At 33.7% G+C, this 21008-nt stretch overlaps 2 protein-coding genes across 3 annotated transcripts; both read left to right on the forward strand.

Moving 5' to 3' along the window:
- The first annotated feature begins 568 nt into the window (after positions 1-568).
- Positions 569-2546, forward strand: LOC146911985 (putative FBD-associated F-box protein At5g44940). The gene is made up of 3 exons (XM_085718617.1): positions 569-1798; positions 1890-2069; positions 2199-2546. Exons 1-3 carry the CDS (start codon positions 569-571, stop codon positions 2412-2414), a joined length of 1626 nt encoding a protein of 541 aa, XP_085574743.1. The 3' UTR covers positions 2415-2546.
- Positions 2547-10613: 8067 nt separating this feature from the next.
- LOC146911986 (uncharacterized) lies at positions 10614-15608 on the forward strand. Of its 2 annotated transcripts, none has more exons than XM_085718596.1 (8): positions 10614-10777; positions 10989-11061; positions 13469-13719; positions 13812-14024; positions 14220-14312; positions 14390-14491; positions 14653-14970; positions 15489-15608. In XM_085718596.1, exons 4-8 carry the CDS (start codon positions 13902-13904, stop codon positions 15558-15560), a joined length of 708 nt encoding a protein of 235 aa, XP_085574722.1. In that variant the 5' UTR covers positions 10614-10777; positions 10989-11061; positions 13469-13719; positions 13812-13901; the 3' UTR covers positions 15561-15608. The 2 variants fall into 2 exon arrangements, with proteins under 2 accessions (XP_085574722.1, XP_085574723.1); XM_085718597.1 differs by having other exon boundaries at positions 15496-15608.
- Positions 15609-21008: the final 5400 nt, after the last annotated feature.

Consider the following 21008-nt stretch of genomic DNA (forward strand, 5'->3'; position numbering starts at 1 on the left):
CCCTACCAAAAACAAAAATATTGCACATTTTTGTCCTTGTGAAATTTTTCGTCATTATTTTGTCCATGGAAAAATTTTCATCGACATTTTAAGTCTTTGTAAATAACTTATGTCAACGTTTAGTCCATAAAAATGGGAAGAAAGATGTATTAGGGACTAACAACAAAATTATGAATATTTATAGGAACCATTTACTTAATTAACCATTTATTTTAATACTTCACATTGAAGTTTGCTCTTTATTTTCATTTGGAAATCCTTCTTGAGTTTTAAAATAATCCGTTTAAAATATTTTAAGAAGATTGTGTGTGTGATATTAGTCGGTTCATTGTGGTCATAGTAATCTCATAAATGCTTTCGGCTCAGCAGTTAGCCCTCTCTCAATAACCCAAATAAACCATTTTGATTCATAGACATTCAAGATGTTAATTATGACCTATTTAGCACAATTAGCTCATTCTCACTAACGTTACCCTAATAAATTGTTTTCATTCACGTATATTAATTGACATATGAATTATACCCTATTCAATACAATTTTTTATGTTGTGGATATTAGAATATATAAATGGAGCTTGAGGAAGATCGACTATCGAGTCTGCCAAAAATAATTCTTCATCAAATTTTGTCAAAGTTGCCCGAGAAAGATCGTACTAGGACAAGTGTTTTGTCAAAGGCTTGGTTAGACACATGGTATACTTTTCCCATATTGTCTTTCCGTTGTAATCTAATGATAGGAATGTCTCGACAACCAATGGAAGATAGTGTGAGGAAGAGAAAGATCTTAGAATTCGGTGATTATGTGAAGAGAAGAATGCTAATGTTTCGTGACCAAAGTTTGGCTATCAAAGAATTTAAGCTAAATTTAAACGGTTTTGTACTTAAGTACATGTCAAAGGATGTTGATATTTGGTTGAAATTGGCTTGTGAATGTGGTGTTGAGGTAATAGAATATTACCAACCGGTACTGGAAGGTCAGGAGCAATACCATGTCTTGCCAATAAGTGTCATTGAAGCCAAATCACTTACAAAGTTGGTGTTGCACGGGCATATCAAGATTGATCCAATATTCATGAATTATTCAATCAAGTTTTTCACATTGAGGGTATTGTCACTATGGCGTGTACTTTTGGGAGATGAACATGCAATTAACTACCTCATCTCTTTTTGTCATTTGATTGAATATATAACTTTGGACTCCTGTAAGGTGTTAAGTTCTGGTGGTGGCACAAGGGATATGAAGTCTTTGAGCATTAGTGGTCTACAAAAGCTCAAGAGCGTTGATGTTTCAGGAATAAAATATGTTTCTATTGATGCCTCGAGCCTTGAGAATTTATGTTACAATCCTATTTACGGTGCACCATCTAAGATTGTTTTTGATAGGTGTAGAAATTTGAAAGAGCTATACTTGTGGTCTGTGGCGAGTACTTCAACAAACAAGTGGTTTCTTGAATTGTTTCCAAAATTCCCTTTTCTTGAGAGTTTGAAATTTGATTTTTGTAAAATGCCTAAGAAGATTGATATTTCAAGCGTTCAACTTAAGAGGTTGGAGTTTTCGCAATCCTCTAACTTGAAGGAGGTTAATATTGATTCTCCAAATCTATTATCATTTGGATATAGCGGTAAAGGTGCTTCAGAACCTACCATATCTTTCTTGAAAAATTCTAGTCAACTGGAAGTATATATTCATATTGCGGTTGATTGTAAGGATCTTTGCAACTTGAGGGAATTCGTGCAAAACATTAAACCTAACAATGTTTTGACATCACTATCTCTTGGCATCGGGGAGTCAAATGTGGTGAGTATGAATTAATTACATGATTCATTGGTTAATTCAATTTGTATGTTTACTTATTAATTTTTGTGTATACTTGCCCCGGAATATGTAGGATGCATTGGAACTAGTTGTTTCATCTCCTCCACCAAACATCAAAAACTTGGTCATACTTGGCCTCGAATATGAAAGACATTTATTCTCGTCTATTGTAAATATCTTACTTTCAAGCTGCTGTCCTGAAACTATTTCTTTTAGGTTCAGTTTATTTAAGTTCAGCAAATCATTCATTGAGGTATGTCATTGTCTCCCATGGTCAAATTTTAAGTTGTGCTTTGAGCAATGAAATTCTTTAATAACATATTTCTTGCGATGTGTGGTTTGTGAGTTCTAACTCTATTTTGTTTATCATCTAAAACTACAGTTTTTCTATGAGACGCTAATGGGAAAAAAAGAGAACGATTGCTTTTGTATTTCTGCTGAAACTAAGTGTTGGTGGCATGGCTTGAAGGATGTGAAAGTCATAAGCTCTAAGAAGATTGATGAGAATGTTTGTTTTAACACAATTTTAGATTCATCGCCAGCTTATGCACCAGAATTTGCACATCAAACAAATATTACCTTCAGGCTAGAATTTTAATGCTGTTTAGAAGTTTGATATTACCTCTTGAAAAGAGGTGCATTCTTTTTTTGTTGAAATATGTTGAAAAGAGGTATTATTATTTTGTTCCAACTCCCAAGTATTTTGTTCCAACTTCCAACACTTATAAAATTCAGCAATGTGCCTTCTTTATTGCATTGTAGATGAATATGATTTCTAAGAATTTTTTTACTTGCTCTCTAATGATGAGTATGTGGTTAAGAAAATGTGATGAAGTGATAAGTGCTCTCTATTGAGTACTTAGGATATTGTTGTTGTTTTGGAGTTTTGGAGTTATTTTTATCAAACTTAGAATGGGGTTTTGGATCAGATGATGGAGTCATTGATATCCTTATAGGTAGTCATGTTAGTATTACTAGGTTATGAATGTTTTTAAGACTAAGATTTGTTATAGGTAGTGTTTTTAGTGTGCAGGGGAATGCTGAGGAATTCATTGTGTGAGATGAAGCCGATGTTTGGAACATCAATTGGTTTAAAAGACTCAGATGAAAATATTGGTTGAAAGGTTATTAGTAAAGTATAGAATTGGACATGAAAATGCTTAACATTGGGTGGGGCGTAGTGATGGGTGTCCATTTAATCTGAGATTCTTGAGCGATGTGGGCTTTGTTAATATAAACAAGGAAGCGAATCAAATAGCCGACTTGTTAGGAAAAGCATGATCACAGATGGATGGCAATAGAATATCCAGGTTTTGATGTAAATAATGCAAGTCTGCCGAGTTCTGTTTTTGTACCTGTCGTGCTATTTTTGCGCGCTTCATGTTGCTGTTGGGTGTGTTTTTAGTGTGCCGGGGATTTTGCTCTGGTGGTGAAGAGTGTATGTGTGTGATGATGCTATCTGTTCAAAGAACTGATATTACAAGCATTGAATTAGTTGTATCATAAGCACTTGGCTTAGAATCCAAGCATTGATATTACAAACCAAGGTTCAAGATTCCTAGCTATTGTTCAAAACACAAGATGAAACTACAACTGATTGATAATTCAGGCTCAATTGAAAGATCATCAAGTTCTTCACAATCTTGTACAAGTTACCCAAAAGATATAGCCGTAAAAATGTGATGATGGGTAGACATTTTCCACTATGATGATAAATTTGAACTTTTATTAATGAAATTTCTATTTATCGAAAACAATTGGAAAAAGTTATTGATGAATATAATAAGATGTTACAACTCATTTATGTATCTGTAGGTGGTTGAGCCTCACATAATTTTATGCAAGGAAAAAAAAAGAAGAATGTATTAATACAATAAACTATTTTCTTTCAAAAAATATAATAAACTATTTTATTTATAAGCAATATTTAAAGGAATTGAAATTGGTCACGTGGTTAACATTCTTGTTTTGCATGAAGAAAGAGAAACATGGTTTGAGTTCTGGATTTTGCATTTGTACAAACACACACACACACACACACACATATATTTGAAAAAAAAATTGCATTTGGAGGCTATAATTCACACATTTCTATTTTTGTGCCTGTAGTTAGTATATATGAAGTAACAAAGATGTATCACACATTTCTATTAATGAGCTAGTCTATATTTGCAAAAAGTATCGGTGGAAATCTTTTCAAAATGAATTAAAAAACTTATTGGATACTAAAGTACGTATCTGAAATTATGATATAGATGTCTATCAATATCTGATATGCGTTGGACACCAATACTTTTGATGGGGTGGCCTAAATAGCTACCATTGACATTAAGAATGGTGCAACTATATATGATTAGAGAGTTCCATTAAACCCATCATATTTCCTCAAGTTTTGTTGTCAGATATGTAGAGAAGCAAGAATGGAGAGTGTCAGACAATATGCGAGCCTCTAGGGCAAGATGGTAAATAGGGTTCATGAGATTTGACAAGCAATTAGAGCTTCTGCTTCTCCATGACCACCATACTACATCGACAAAGATGTTTGCCTTACGAGAAGTTAGCTCTTCCCAGAGCCAGTTGCGAGCATCAAGATAAGAGAAAGAATCAGTAGAACAAAATCTCAGAGAGCAACATAAAAGACTAGATGTCGTGTAAATGATAAGTACTCAAAAGTAATACTTTTTATGTGTTGAAAGAAGCATTTTTTGTAACTTATTATGCAAGTTATTTAAGGAAAAACATTCAATAATTGTAAATTCTCCATTTATGTTTTACATGCTTCACTCTACTCAAATTTATGCAGGAATATGCAAGCAAAAAGCAGGAAGTGGCAAAAGAACAAAACATGGTCGCTATTAGCGAATATTTCGCTAATAGCTAAAAAAGTCCAAAGAGTTACGCTGATAGCGTAACCATTAGCGAAGCCAGAAGCCAACTTTGAAGAAAGTCGCTATCAGCGACATGCACGCCAATGGCGAAATAAGTTAGGTCAAAAACTGTTTACGCCACTCAGAAGATAATGCCCACTTCGTAAATCATGCCACTCAAAAGATCTTGTTGGGCACGTCACTAAATAATTTCGCTATTAGCGAAATATTCGCTAATAGCGAAAGTTTCTGTCCTATAAAGACAATGCTCTCCTCTCTTCCAATTCATTCAATTTTTACTCAATACTTTCAGATTCTTAGATAGTTTTACGTTTTGTAAGAGAGGAGTTAGTTCTTTTCTAAGAGAGAAACACAAAGCAAGGTAGTTAGAAGTAGGTTTAATACTTGATTCATTGAGACATCATGAGTCTTGCTATGCAATCTTCATCTTCTTCCATCCTCTGCAAAGCTGTCATAGACATATGCAGCTGCTTCTAAACCTTGTGGTTCTAAGGTATTCAACCTAGCTATTATGTAATTTCTTGATCATTTAATATATGGTTCTAATTTATTTATTCAATATTGTTGTTATTCTCGTCTTTAATATTTTCATTGAGATTCAAGATGATTTGGACACGAACTCTTAAATCTAGAACTGGAATAACAATCTATCTTAAATTATCACTCTTGACACGTTTGACTAATCTTTGATAATCACATTAAATCAAGAACTTAATGCTTTCGGACATTTAGTCGGTTGGGAAATCGTCGATTAAGTTATCCGATCGACTTTGTTATCTTTTAAGTGTTTGGGAAATCGATGTTTAAAACGATAACTTAGAAATAATGATATCACTTTGGACACGAAGGATATTGTAGAAATGATTGTGATAATATTGTTTAATATACTAGAACCTATTAATTGATCGAGAGATTACAGTTGTTATGCTTGGTTGATGTCTCTGACCTGAAGTGAAATGACTCTAATCTCTTCTCACATTATTTTTATGCTAATTAGTTTAATTGGTTACACATAAACAAACAATTATATTAAGATCCTTAACATGACAAATACTGTAATAATGCTTAAGATAAATACACATCCATGTGGAGACGATCCTATATTATACTCACGTGTAAAATAGTTATAAAAAGACGATGCAAATATCATTTCATCAAAATGGCGCTGTTGCCGGGGATGGTGTAATTATATCATGAGTATTAAAACAATTTTGTCATTTTGAGCAATTTTGCACAAAATTCTTTATTGTATATATTTCAATAAAAATCAATTCTTTTATTTATTTATTTTTTGTTCGAAGAATTTCGCTTTTAGCAAAATAGTAGCTAATAGCGAAATTGTCTAGAATTTTGGATAAATTTCGCCAATAGAGACAAATACGCTAGTAGCGACTTTCTTACGAATTTTTTTTACATATTCCATTCAATTTCTTCTTAGATAAGGGAAGAAGCATTATATTTACCAAGTATTGTTTATAACTAAGAGTTATTCCTATCTTTGTTTGCGAAGTGCTTTGTGAATATAGATTCCACTTCATCCAGTAGTCTAAGAACCTTTTGATATAAATTAACAAGTATTGCCACCATATTAGATTATCATATTATCCTTTTTTATCATAATAATTTTTATTAATTCAAAGAAATTCGCTAACAGCGAAAATCACGCTAATAGCGAAAATTCCCAGATTCTAAAAGAATTTCGCTAATAGCGAAATTTTACGCTAATAGCAATTTTCTTATGAAGTTCAGCATATATCATTCATTATTCTTTTTTTGATGCTAATCACTTGGTATAGTCTTCTTTTGAACTTTGTTTATGCGAGGTAGAGTTGCTAAAGAACAACTACAGTTCGATCCAGAAATTGAAAAGACAGCTCGTAGAAACAACGCACTAGCAAGGGAAAGAAAAAGACTAGCTAGGCTGGCTCAAGAAGGAACCTCTTGTTCTATTCCAAGTCCTTCTGGTTCAGTTCATTCAGAATCTTCTGGTGAATCTCCACCACCTTCTCCGAAAAGTGAAACAATGGTAGACATGGAACATCAAGATGAAGAACCTAAAAGTGCATTACCAAGCTGGGTTAGTCCAAGGAGGCTTGCTCGTCTTGGAAACCCAAACAATAAACAAGTTGAGATGAAAGCGTCAACGATTCACTTGGTGACTCAAAACCCTTTTACAGGTCTTGATCATGAAGATTCATACAAACATCTTACAACTTTTTATGGCATAGCCGGTACACTTGGATTGAAGGAAGATGAAGATGAGGTTATGTTCACAAGACTGTTTCCTCATTCATTGATTGGGAAAGCTAAAGAATGGCACTTGGATCAACCAACTGACTTGATGAAAAACTGGAACGAATTGGAGAAAGCTTTTCAAGAGAGGTTCTTTCCAGAAGATAGACATCTAGAAGCAAAAACGTCAATCACAACATTCATTCAAGGTTCTAGTGAATCACTTTGTGATGTATGGGAACGTTACAAATCCTTATTGAGGAATTGTCCGAAAAATGGTTTTGATAATCAAATGCAAATATCATTTCATCAGTAAACTTTAATGCATTGGAGAAAGGTTTCCTCGAAGAAAGAGCACTGAGAACATAGGCTAGTAGGACTAAGGTTTCGATGGTTCATAGGAAACATGGTATGTGCATAATTATTTTAGGCATCCACACAAGAATTTTTTTCCCGAAGAAGGCACCAAATTTGAGATCAAGAGATGGTGGTGGTATTGGCACACTACTATGTCAAAAGTCAAGTAAAACCGACATTGGTTGTGTCGAACAGGTTGGAATTGTTTGGCCAAATATAAAACATTTTCTCTAGCTGGATTGAAATCTGGACAAAGGTTAATAATTTCGTCTATGATGGTTTGAGGTAGCTGGGTATAGAGGTTTTCAAAATTAAGAGTGGTACAGGTACATACTTCATTTGTTTTGAGAGCCATGTCATTAATGTCCATAAAAGGGTCAATGGAGGTCCTTATTAATAATAAAATTTTAAGGATACGAGCACCTTAGATGTACTTGTGAGGAAGGTTGTTTAACCAAAGCCTGTTGGTCCTTTGGAGAAAAACTCAAACAAGTTTCCAAATTCGAGTATCTAACAATTTTTGTCAAACTTATCAAATTTAGGCCGGTGTGATTAGCATTTTTCTATATAAAATCCTACAATTACGTACAGTTTTTCTCATCTCCAAAAAATAAAAATAAAAAAGTACACTTTTTACGTGACATGCTCTCCTAAAACCTAATCTCCAGCTAATACGAGAGAAATGAAAAGGGTTTCCTCACTTCTCTTCTCAATCACCGAACAAAAGTGAAAAAGTTAGGGTTATTCAGATCCAGCACATATTGCAGCAGGTAACAATATCAATTCTCATCACTTTCGTTTTATAATCATTTTCTCTATTTGTTTTCCATTCTAAAACCATTTATATAATCTCATGTTGTATCTTCATATACTGGTTATTGCGCCGTTAAAATTACGATAATTTTGATTTTGGGGTTTAAACTCTTTGTTATCTGATTGCTGGAATTGAAATAATTTTGCATATTTATTTTTTTAATTTTTTTTACTAACATATATTTTAGGCTTAATTACACATTTGGTCTCTTAATTAATTTTCAGGTTTCGTTTTGGTCCCTTAATTAATAAAAGTTTCGTTTTGTTCCCTTAAATGTGTTTCCTTAAATCAATCTAGTCCCTCTCCCAAAGGCACACAAACACTAAAATTACATGAACAAATATAATCACATGTATCGGTGTCATATTGGGTAGGTGTCAGGACATTAACATGTGTCGTTCACCAGAACACACCATGGATCATAAGTACCGGTTCTATATTAAGCTATTACACTTCTATTTTTTTGGGTTTAAAATTGCAGCTGGATCTCATTGTTGTGTGCCTATCACATCATTTAATAAGCAACAAGCCTTTCATTTCATCTCACTCAAATTCCATTGTTCACTTTTTAAATCCCTTTGACTAATAAGTAATCTAAAATTGAGCACGTGTTGTTTATATGTATATATGTTGGGATGCATAGTATTTAATTTGGCAGCATTTGGATCACATTACATTTGGATCTCTTTTTTAAAAGTAACTTATCAATTGACTAAATGTAGATAGATATGTTTGATTATGCAGGTGAATGATAACAAATGCATGCCCTATTAATACAGCAATGAGTTTCTTTAATACTTCACTACTTACATTTGCTACTTCTATAGCCTATTAAAGCAATGGATATATTTAGGATGAATTAAGTAAATGGTCAATATTTATAGTTATCTAGAACTTTGTTTTTAGCCCCTACAAAAAAAAAAAATCGTACATTTTAGTGCCTGTGAAATTTTCCATCTATATTTTGTCCCAGGATAAAATTTCATCATCATTTTTAGTCCTTGTAAATAACATCCATTAGCATTTTTAGTCCCTAAAAATGGAAAGAAAAATGTTATAGAGACTAACAACAAAATTCTGGATATTTATAGTAACCGTTTACTTAATTAACCCTTTATTTTAATGCTTCAGATTTAACTTTGCTTTTTATTTTCATTTGAAAATCCTTCTTGAGTTTCAAAATAATCAGTTTAAAATATTGAAGAAGACTGTGTGTGATATTAGTCGGTTTATTGTGGTCATAGTCTCAATGATGTAGGCTTTACTTTTTAATTGACATATGAATTATACCCTATTCAATACATTTTCTTTATGTTGTTGATATTAGAATATATAAATGGAGCTTGAGGAAGATCGACTATCGAGTCTGCCAAAAATAATGCTTCATCAAATTCTGTCAAAGTTGCCAGAGAAAGATCGTACTAGGACAAGTGTTTTGTCAAAGGCTTGGTTAGACACATGGTATACTTTTCCCATATTGTCTTTCCGTTGTAATCTAATGATAGGAATGTCTCGACAACCAATGGAAGATAGTGTGAGGAAGAGAAATATCTTAGAATTCGGTGATTATGTGAAGAGAAGAATGCTAATATTTCGTGACCAAAGTTTGGCTATCAAAAAATTTAAGCTCTATTTGAATGGTTACATGTCAAAGGATGTTGATATTTGGTTGAAATTGGCTTGTGAATGTGGTGTTGAGGTAATAAAGTATTCCCAACAGGTACTGGAAGGTCAGGAGCAATACCATGTCTTGCCAACAAGTGTCATTGAAGCCAAATCACTTATAATGTCATCAATAATAGGTGGAGAATGTAAATCAGGAGATGCAGGTGAAGAATGAAAATGAGAGAAGTATTGCCAAGAAGGAGAGGTGGAAGAAGAAGTATGAGGATATGGAAGAAAGTTTTCATGAAAGGTAACATGTCTAGAGATAAAAATTTCTCTAGAATTGAGGTCATAGAGTGTAAAACCCTTGTAACCTGACTGATAGCCAATGAAGACAGATTTCCTGGCTCTAGGGTTTAGTTTGGTTCTGTGAGAATGTAAAGTGGAAGCATAACATAAACAGCCAAACACTTTGAACAAAGAAATATCAGGGATTTTGTGATGAAGAACAAAATATGGGGATTGATTTTGAAGAATAGGTGTAGGAACACTACAAAAAACGCGCTCAATTGCGGCGGTTATTTAAGGGAGGTTATAAAAAACCCCCGCAAATTAATAAAAAAGGGAATTGAGACAACATATGGTTCTTATTCTACGGCAGTTTAATAACCCCCACAAATTAAGTTTAATAACCCCCACAAATTAAAGCCCCTTTTTCCAATTTCACTCTCCCGCGACCTTGTTTTCACATGCCCGCTCTGATTTTAAATATTTCATTATTTATTTCCTTTTCCCTCTTTTTTTTTCATCCAAATATTATTTCTCCATAAAACAAATAATTTATCTCTTTTTTCCTTTTCTCACGCAGAAAATAAAACAAAGTTTCACAAAGCCCTTCTGCATAAAACAAACTCCATAAACAAAGAACTTCTTTTTTCACAAGCCCCTTCCCTCTCTCACGAAGAACATCTCTCGCCGGCAGTTCACGCGACCATCTCTCTCTCATCTGCTGAAGAAATTTCCGCTCCTCCTTCAAGGTTGCCTTCTGCTTCTCTCTATTCAAAGGTATTTTCTCCTTTTTCAGTTCTCATGCCATGTAATTTTGGGGATTTTGGGGATTAGGGTTTCATTGTTGGTTCTGATTTTGAGCCATTTGCTGATTGTAATTTTAGATTTTAATTTTGGGGATTTGGATTGTAATTTTCACCATTTATTTACTGTTAAGTTCTGATTTTGAGAGTAAAAGTTGATTTTGAGCCATTTGCTGAATTTGAAGGATTGAAGGAAAACTAGAAGCTTGAAACTAATCTTGAAGATTTTGGAACTTTGCTGTCAAGTGGAATCTAGAGGTGAGTTCTATCTTCTAGGCTTGAATCCTTTTAGATAGAAATTAAATTTGAAGTTCAGATTTGATGGGTATTGAATTATGATTGAGAAATTAGGTTTTCATGAAAATTTCAATGTCAGGATTAAATAGTCAGAACTATGATTGTATTAAGATGTTTGTTTTTTTTAAGTCAGAACTATGATTGGATTAAGATATTTGTTTTTTTTTTAAGTTCAGAATTGATGGGTATTGAATTATGATTGTGCGTAGCATATATTACAATCTTTTTAAGTCAGAACTAATTAGGCATAAGTTCTTTTGTATTAAGATGTTTGTTTTTTTCATGAATACATAGGAAAATTGTTTCTGACTTTGTTATATCTAGTGCATCAATTGTAAGATGTAGTGCTTTGTACTTTAAACAAACTTATTTCTACTTCTGATAAGTTTTTTTTTTGACTTTAAACAATTGTTTCTGACTTATTTCTATCAGGTGTAGTGCATCAATAAGTTTGTAGTGTTCTGCGCATCAATTGTAGTGCTGATAAGTTTATAGTGTTGTGCGTCAATTGTTTCTGACTTATTTCTATGAGGTGTAGTGCATCAATAAGTTTGTAGTGCATCAATTGTAGTAGGTATAAAGTACACATCACTACAATTGTTTAAAGTGTGTACTGCACCTTAAAATTGTAAGTTTTGTAAGGTGTAGTGTTGTGTACTTTAAACAAACTTATTTCTACTAGGTTTCAAAAAAAAATTCAGTTAGTAATTGATGGGTATTGAATTATGATTATGCGTAGCATATATTACAATCTTTTTAAGTCAGAACTAATTAGGCACAAGTTCTTTTGTATTAAGATGTTTGTTTTTTTAACTGAATTTTCCTCTTTCAGCCTACTCCACTTTTTATCACTTTGGCTTCTGTACTGATGCCTAGGCTTTTAGGAGCACACACACATAGTACACTCATGTTGTCATGCACATCACTTGATCACCGTCGCTGTAGTAGTTCTTTACATTTGTGCTAGTTGGCTAGTTAGATTTGGTTTGCTTAGTTAGTTATTAGTTTACATATATATAGAAAAATTATTTACACAGGTTACATTGTTTGTTGCTTAATGGTGAATTGATAATGCTGGCAGCAATGACATAGGATGGAAACCATACCAATTTTGCATTTTGGCCTAGTTTTTATGTTGAGGTTGAATGTAAATAAAGATTCAGTTAGTATATTACAATCTACTAGGTTTCAAAAAAAAAATTCAGTTAGTTACTAGTCCAATTTATAGTGTGTACTACTAGCTGTTTGTTCATTTACTTTTCTATATATTTTGTTATATACTTTTAATGTGGCATCATAAGTGGAGACTATATTTTGTTCATTTAGTACCTGATCATGATCATATCTCTATCACTACTTTTACTTAATTTATGGATTACTTTGTAGAGAAAATAGGATTATATTTGAGATATACTATATATATGTTTTTAGGATATACTGTATATGGTTTAAATAAAGATTTGTTTTACCCACGTTACTTGTATTTGAATGTATGAAGTTTGATTTTATGAATTATCATTGCAAACATGTTTAGGTATCATGACTATTGATAAATCTTGGATTGCTAAGCTACATAATACACTTGAATATAGAGTTGGATTAGAAAAATTCCTAGATTTTGCTTTTACGAATGTTTCTGTTGGAAATAGAATACAATGTCCATGCCCCAACTGTAGGTTTACGAAACCGCAGATTAGAGATGTAGTTAGGGATCACTTACTATGCAAACCATTCCCTAAAAACTATGTCATATGGACCCTTCATGGGGAGAGAAAAGTTCCAGAGTCATCGATAAATGAAGACTCTGTGCGAGAGACATTTCATCCTGAAAATCCGATGGAAACAATGCTCAATGATGCGTTTGGTAACTATAGGCAAGATGCTGCTAGTTTAGATGAACCAGACCCGGTAGCCACAAATGAAATATTAAATGAAGGGACGAGGGGTCATTGTAGTGATTTTCTTGAGTTTCTCAATGATGGAAATCAGATATTGCAAGAAGGAAGCAATTTCACAAAACTTGAATTCATAGTCAAATTATATCATATAAAGGTCTTGTGTCGATTAAGTGACAAAGCAATGACTATGATATTAGAGTTGTTGAGAGACGCATTTCAACAAGCGAAGTTACCTCATTCATTTTACGAGGCAAAGAAAACCATCAAAAAACTCGATCTTACTTATTCCTGCTGTGTTGTGCAACGTAGGACTACGAAATTTAAATATTTAACTACACTTTCTGGCCTCTGGAATGCAAATTTAAAAATGTAAACTGCTGAATGATGTTGTGTTGTTCTTGGTGTTCTTGTTGTGTGTGTGTCTGTTGTAACTTTGCTGAAGCTTTTTATGTTTGTATTTATTGCAAAAGACCCACAAGGAGCTACTAAAAGGATAAAACTCCAGATTTGGGATGTCGTTAACTTACCTATTGGAGAACGTGTGATTGTCCCATTTGATGAACAAAATGCTCCATATGGTGAAGCACAAGCCTTGCTTGCAGGATATTGTGGAATTTTAGCAACAAATCACCAATTATTTCCGATTAATTTTGAAAGGTGGAATGGAGAAACGGGCATGCCAAAATCATACAAGGATAATTGCTTTGCAACAGACTTAAAGGTATTATTATACATTTATAGATTTTCATTTATATATTAATTTAAAATAATCATTCAAATGCTTAAAATGTGATTGTTATATCTTTTTTGAAGCCTCGATTCCAATTTATGACCACTGAAGACCTAGCAAAGAGATATTGAAATCTTAACATTTCAAAGAAGTGGGCTGCGCATAGACAAACTATGTGGAAAGAAATATATAATCGATCCAAAACCAGGGCTGAACTTATAAGCAGCGTTCCTGATGGTGTAGACCGAATTCAATGGGCTCGTTTTGTGAACTATCGTTTGAAACCAGAAACACAGGTAAAATTGGATCAGTTTGACACATTTATTGCTGTTAATTATATGATTAATAAATGTATTTGTATTTGTTTTTTAATAGGCACGTTGTAAACTATCGTTTGAAACCAGAAACACAGGTAAAATTGGATCAGTTTGACACATTTATTGCTGTTAATTATATGATTAATAAATGTATTTGTATTTGTTTTTTAATAGGCACGTTGTAAAAAAAATGAAGAAAATCGACGCAAGCAAGTGATTCCTCATAGGGGTGGTTCTAAAGCTCTTTCGAGAAAAAGACATGAGATGGTAGTTTTAGTAATTAACTTCATATGTTTTGCTATTTAATACAATTTACTATTTATTCTAACATCTTTCTATTCTAGTTCTTGGAAATGGGACGACAACCAAATCGTGGAGAAATATACCTTGAAACCCATCCACCAGATAAAGAGTCATCTGCAAATGATGCAGCAATGGCTACAATTGTAAGTTAAATTGGAATAAAATATTGGTTTTTGACTTGGTGATCACTTGCATACTAACAGAAACAAATTCAAACGGGTTTGACTCAAAGTAGTGTTGATGAATCTGAAATTTCTCCGGATGATGTTATCGGAAGACTTGGTGATCACTTGCATACTAACAGAAACAAATTCAAACGGGTTTGACTCAAAGTAGTGTTGATGAATCTGAAATTTCTCCGGATGATGTTATCGGAAGAGTGTTTGGGCCTGAGCACTCTGGAAGAGTGCGGTCCATGGGTATGGGAGCAGTTCCTTCTAATACATTTAGAAATAAAGGAGTTCGACTTTCAAAATTGAGTAATATTTCAGCTACTGCTTCTACATCATCTGATACCGATTGGAAAGCAAAGTTTACAAGCTTGGAATCAGCATTTAAAGCTTACATTATAATGAAAGAAGGAAGGATTCCTGATGAAGTAGCTAGCTTCTTTGGTCCAAATGTAAGTTCTGTTATGATCCTTCTTTTTTCCTTTCTTTGACTAAATAATACATCATGTGAACTGATTGAAGGATTTTTTTTCCTTTCTTTAACTAAATAATACATCATGTGAACTGATTGAAGGATTCCTGATGAAGTAGTTAGCTTCTTTTAGATGATTGTTTAATTGTAATGGTATAAATGGAACTGATTGTTGTATTGTACAATGATGTGTTGAAGAAACTCTTGTTATTTGATTTTTTAATTTATGATAATTCTAGAGAAGAGAGTTAATAAGTTCCTGTCGAAAATGATAGATGAAAATAGCATTTTAAGTTTAAATAAATCATTAAAGTTTTGCTTGTTATGAAGTTCTGATGCAATTGTAGGCCAATAACGATTGTTATGCTAGCTTAGTGTTTTTCTTAGATTGGTATAGAGCACGATCAGTTTAGTGTGGTGTTTTAATTTTTTTCGGTAATTTTGTGGAAGCTTCATCAAATATTTTAACTAACGAAGTGTTTTCTTTTTTAATTTCAGTCAACAGATCTTCCAAGTGAGCCTAATTCGCCTTTGAACGCAAGAGGATCATGTGGTGGAAGCAACATCTGATGTTTTTAGATTATATATAATGGTAGAAGAAGAGATACTAACTCTATATTTTGTTATGATGATATATATTCCTCCGCAAAATAACTAGCGGAGGTTTTTAACCGCCGCAAACTATGCTTAAAACCGCCGCAATAGGCGCGTTTTTTTGTAGTGGAACTCTATTAATGAGGAAGACAACATGTTGTAAAGCATAAGACCAATATGAAGGAGGTAATTTGGATTGATAAAGCAATGCTCTACCAACATTGAGAATGTGTTGATGTTTTCTTTCAACACGACCATTTTGTTGTGGAGTTTCTACACATGACCTTTGATGAATAATACCATGAGAAGAGTAAAAGGAAGACAACATGAATTCAGGACCATTATCAGTTCTCAAAACTTTAGGAGTAATGTGAAAATGGTTCTGAATCATAGTAATGAAGTTTTTAACATGAGATGATACTTCAGATTTGGTTTTAAGAAGAATGATCCAAAGAAATCTATTGTGATCATCAAGAATAGTTAAGAAATATCTGTGTCCATGAACAGATGCAGTAGATATAGGTCCCCAAATGTCAAGGTGAATGAGATCAAAACAATTTGAAGCATGAGAAGTACTGGTACTAAAAGGTAAATGTTTATGTTTTGCAAAATGACACAAATCACAAGCATCTTTGTTATTTATAGCTTTGATAGAGGGATACAAAAGAGACATAGTTTGTTGTCTTTGAGAAGACAAATGCCCTAATCTGAAGTGCCATAAGGCATTATTGGGAACATAGGTATGGGATTTATTACAATGAGGAGGTAATACAACATTACAAGAAATGTTTTTGGAACTAGACAATTCTAAATTGCAGTCTTTGCTAGAAGGATAAAATTTGTAGAGGCCATCCATTTGCTTAGCTAAACCAATCATCTTCAAAGATTGTTGGTCCTGTATAAGACATTTGTCAATGGAAAAGTGAAAGAAACAAGTCAAGGATTCACACAACTTGGCAACAGAAATGAGATTGAGTAAGAAATGTGGTGAATAGAGAACATGGTTAAGGTAAAACTTAGAGTTAAATTCAACAGTTCCAGCATAATGAACAAGAACAATATTACCATTGGGCAAAGAAACATGGACAGGCTTAATTTTATAGAATGAAGTAAAACTAGTGGAATCACAACATATGTGCTCATTAGCACCTGAATCAACAAGCCAAAAGGAAGGTTTCAATGAAGAGGAAAGAGGGATAGATACAGGTATACCTGCAGATGATTCAGTAGCAGAGATGCTGGTAGAAAGAGTAGGATTGGCTGCAATGTGGTTAGAAGTTGCTTGAGGGGTGGGTGATGCAGAGACAACTAAGTTTGATTGTTGCAGCAGAGATACAAGTTGAGACAACTGTTCCTGAGAAAAACTGAGATTGGAACTTGAAGAAGCACTAGAACCAGTTGAAGAAGAAGCACCAGCATTTGAATCCTCATGAGAAGCAGCATTGGCACGAGGTTGCCCCCTATTAACATTGGGATATCCATGCTTCATATAGCAGAAATCAACAGTGTGATTTGTACGATTGCAAAAGGTACAAAATCTAGAAGGTTTGCTTTGTGAATAACTCTTGCCACGCCCTTGAGGTCTTCTAGTATCAGAAGCATTAACTTGAATAGATGTATCATCAGTAACACTCAGAGAAGGAATAGATGCATGATTACTCTCCTCTTGAACAACTAAAGAATAAACCTTGTTCAAAGAAGGAAGAGGATCAAGAAGCAACACTTGAGTTCTAACAACTGAGAATTGATCATTCAAGCCAGTAAGGAACTGCATGATTTGATCTTCATTCCTATGAATCTTTGCAGTTCTAGAAGCAATGCAACGACATTGATGAACACATATACAGTTTGGTATAGGTCTGTGTGAAGAAAGTTCTTCCCAAAGGGATTTCATTTCAGTGAAGTAATCCAAAACACTTTTATCACCTTGTTTCAAAGTGTTAATAGATGAACGCAAATTTGCAATTCGAATACGATCTATTTTGGAAAAACGTTCTTTCAAGTCAAGCCAAACCTCAAGAGCTGTGTCACAAAAAACAACAGTTGGTGCAATTGATTCTGAAACTGAATTGATGAGCCAAGATTGCACCAAATGATTACAACGCTCCCAAGCTGCACGGTTCAGGTCATCTTCATCAGGCATAGGGATAGATCCATTGATAAACCCTAGCTTGTTCTTTGTTCCCAAAGAACGTTCAACTGTGCGACTCCATGCAATATAGTTGGAACCAGTGAGTTTGGGAGTAATAGAAAGAGAATTAGGATTCTCACTAGGATGAACAAAGTATACAGACTCAGTATCTGGAGAGGAATTACGAGGCGCCATGGAAATGCAGAGAGAGCTTCAAGATTCAGAAAAACAGAGTATGAAAATCTTCAAGGAAGAAGATGAAGAAAAGGTGAAATAGTGAAAAACAATGGCGTAGCAAGGTTGAAACAACCACAAGAAGTAAGAATCACGGTGGATAAACAAGAATCAACACCGGAAAAGCAAGAATCAACTATCAAAATGATGATCGGAGAAGAAGAAAGTGCAGCGGAGAAAACGGTTACAAAACCGTTATGGATCGTAACAACCTTTCTCCTATTGAGAAAAGGCGCGTGATACCATATCAGGAAGCAAGATAAAATGAATGAAAGTGAATTCTCATTGATCATTGAATGATTACAATAGGTTTATATAGACAAACTAAGGTGCATCATATCATAGTATGTGCATGCAATATCATAACCAAGCCCTAGCTTCTATTACTTGCGCAGCAAGTTATTGTCTAAACTTAATCATTCTCATCATAAAACTAATCATTCTCTTCAGTCTGTAATACTTTGCAACTTGAGGGAATTCGTGCAAAACATTAAACCTAACAATGTTTTGACATCACTATCTCTAGCCATCAGGCCGGAGTCATATAGAAGAAATGTGGTTAGTATGAATTAAGTACTTGATTCATTGGTTAATTCAATTTGTGTGTTTACTTATTAATTTTTGTGTATACTTGCCCCCAAATATGTAGGATGCATTGAACCAAGTTGTCTTGAAGGTTTCATCTCCTCCACCAAGCATCAAAAACTTGGTCATGAATAATGTTCCTAGGGATAAATATTTATTCTCGTCTCTTGTAAATATCTTACTTTCAAGCTGCTGTCCTGAAACTATTTCTTTTAGGTTCGATTTATTTAAGTTCAGCAAATCATTCATTGAGGTATGTCATTGTCTCATGCTCAAATTTTAAGTCGTCCTATGAGCAGTCAAATGCTATAATAACCTAATGTGATTGTCCTATATGACAGAAATAATAGAAAACTTGTCTTGCCATGTTTTCCTCTTATGTCAAACTTATTGCATTTATGCTTAAAATATTGGGAATTAAATGCAATTTTGCTCCCTGCCATTTGTGAGATATTTGGTTTACCCCACTTAAGTTTATTTTTTGGGATTCCAACCTTATAATTTAAAGATTCTTCTCTTTTAGACCTTCATGGCATAAATTTACATAATTAAAGGTATTTTCTCCCCTTGTCATTTTGGTGAATTTCGGTTTACACCATGTCACATCATTTGTTTTGTATAGTCAAATGTCTCGTGGGTCTAAAAACCAAATAATCTCTAAATTACAGTGTTGGAATCCAATTTTTTTTTTACAAAGCGTAAACCGGTAATCGCTCAAATAAAAAGGGGCAAAAGTGCAATTAACTCCAAAATGTTTATAATTAATGTTATGCTTGGCTTGTGAGTTCTAACTCTATTTTGTTTATCATCTAAAACTACAGTTTTTCTATGAGACGCTAATGGGAAAAAAAGAGAACGATTGCTTTTGCATTTCTGCTGAAATTAAGTGTTGGTGGCATGGCTTGAAGGATGTGAAAGTCATAAGCTCTACGAAGATTAATGAGAATGTTTGTTTTAACACAATTTTAGATTCATCGCCAGCTTATGCACCAGAATTTGCACATCAAACAAATATTACCTTCAGGCTAGAATTTTAATGCTGTTTAGAAGTTTGATATTACCTCTTGAAAAATGTTGAAAAGAGGTACTATTATTTTGTTCCAACTCCCAAGTATTTTGTTCCAACACTTATAAAATACAGTAATGTGCCTTCTTTATTGCATTGTGGATGTATATGGTTTCTAAGATTTTGTTTACTTGCTCTCTAATGAGTATGTGGTTAAGAAAATGTGATAAAGTGATAACTGCTCTGTAGTGAGTATATGATTATTATACTTGTATTTAGATTTGTTGATGTATGGCATATTGAGTACTTAGGATATTAATGTTGTTGCATATTGAGTACAAATGGATTGGAACCAGCTTTTATCAAACTCTTATAGGTAGCTTAGCTATGTTAGAATTACTAGGTGATGAGTGTTTTTAGGCCTAAGATTTGTTATTGGTAGTGTTCTGGTGTGTTATTAGGTGATGAGTGGTTTATCAGAAGTTGTGATGGCAGCTTGTTGCCAATGTGATGTGGTGTTGGGGATTGGGTGGTCTCTCAAGTCTGAAACCCTTCATAGAATATGTATGTGTATCACGCGGTCTATTTGTATAAAATTCAAGAGATTAAAACATGGAAAGAAATTGTTGGCAGTAGATTGTCAGCAGTACGGTGTTCCCCTCCACAAAATGTTTGGAAATGGAATGTGGATGCATCTTCGAAAGGGAAGCTGGGAGCTGCGCGTATAGGTGGTGTGCTGAGGAATTCATTGTGAGAGATGAAGCCGATGTTTGCAACATCAATTGGTTTAAAAGACTCAAATGAATCTGAGTGTAAGGCAATTGTTTTTGCAGTCTAGTTGTCCTTTCAACAAAAACTATTGGTTGAAAGGTTGTAAGATAAGTATAGAATTGGACATTAAAATGCATAACATTGGGTGGGGTGTAGTGATCAGTGTCCATTTAATCTGAGATTCTTGAGCGATGTGGGCTATTTTTACGCTCATCAAATAACCGACTCGTTAGTAAACTAGGATAACAGATGGATGGCAACAGAATATCCAGGTTTCAATGTAGATAATGCAGGTCTGCCGAGTTCTGTTTTTGTACCTGTTGTACTATTTTTACGCGCTTTGTGTTGCTGTTCGGTGTGTTTTTAGTTTATACGGGATTTTTCCTTCTGCTGGTCCAATGCAGTTTGCTGGCTGCAGCGTAGTTGGTGTTGATATTTTTGCATCTGTCATGTGTTATTGTCTTTTTGCGCTCGTCGTTTTGTCTCTTGTGTGTTATTAGGTGATAAGTATTTTTCTTTCAATTATTTATCAGAAGTTATCATGGCAGCATTTTATGTTATCTGTTTATGCGATGCTAGATGGTTTTTCTTAATAAAGTAAGTAATTTATTTATCTAAAAGTAAAATGAACTCTAGATTCTTGTTTCAATAGAGAATCAAAATTGTTAATGAACTTTTGTAATCCTATAGTAATTCT

Source organism: Medicago sativa, chromosome 6, assembly GCF_051527215.1.
Source record: "Medicago sativa cultivar Bolivia chromosome 6, Bolivia_mono, whole genome shotgun sequence".
In the NCBI taxonomy this organism is placed as follows: Eukaryota; Viridiplantae; Streptophyta; class Magnoliopsida; order Fabales; family Fabaceae; genus Medicago; species Medicago sativa.

Coding starts and splice junctions, on each gene's coding strand:
- LOC146911985 (XM_085718617.1), top strand. CDS start 569: ATGGAGCTTGAGGAAGATCGACTATCGAGTCTGCCAAAAATAATTCTT. Junction 1,799..1,889: donor GCATCGGGGAGTCAAATGTG/GTGAGTATGAAT, acceptor CGGAATATGTAG/GATGCATTGGAACTAGTTGT. Junction 2,070..2,198: donor TCAGCAAATCATTCATTGAG/GTATGTCATTGT, acceptor CTAAAACTACAG/TTTTTCTATGAGACGCTAAT.
- LOC146911986 (XM_085718596.1), top strand. CDS start 13,902: ATGTGGAAAGAAATATATAATCGATCCAAAACCAGGGCTGAACTTATA. Junction 14,025..14,219: donor GTTTGAAACCAGAAACACAG/GTAAAATTGGAT, acceptor GTTTTTTAATAG/GCACGTTGTAAAAAAAATGA. Junction 14,971..15,488: donor CTAGCTTCTTTGGTCCAAAT/GTAAGTTCTGTT, acceptor TTTTAATTTCAG/TCAACAGATCTTCCAAGTGA.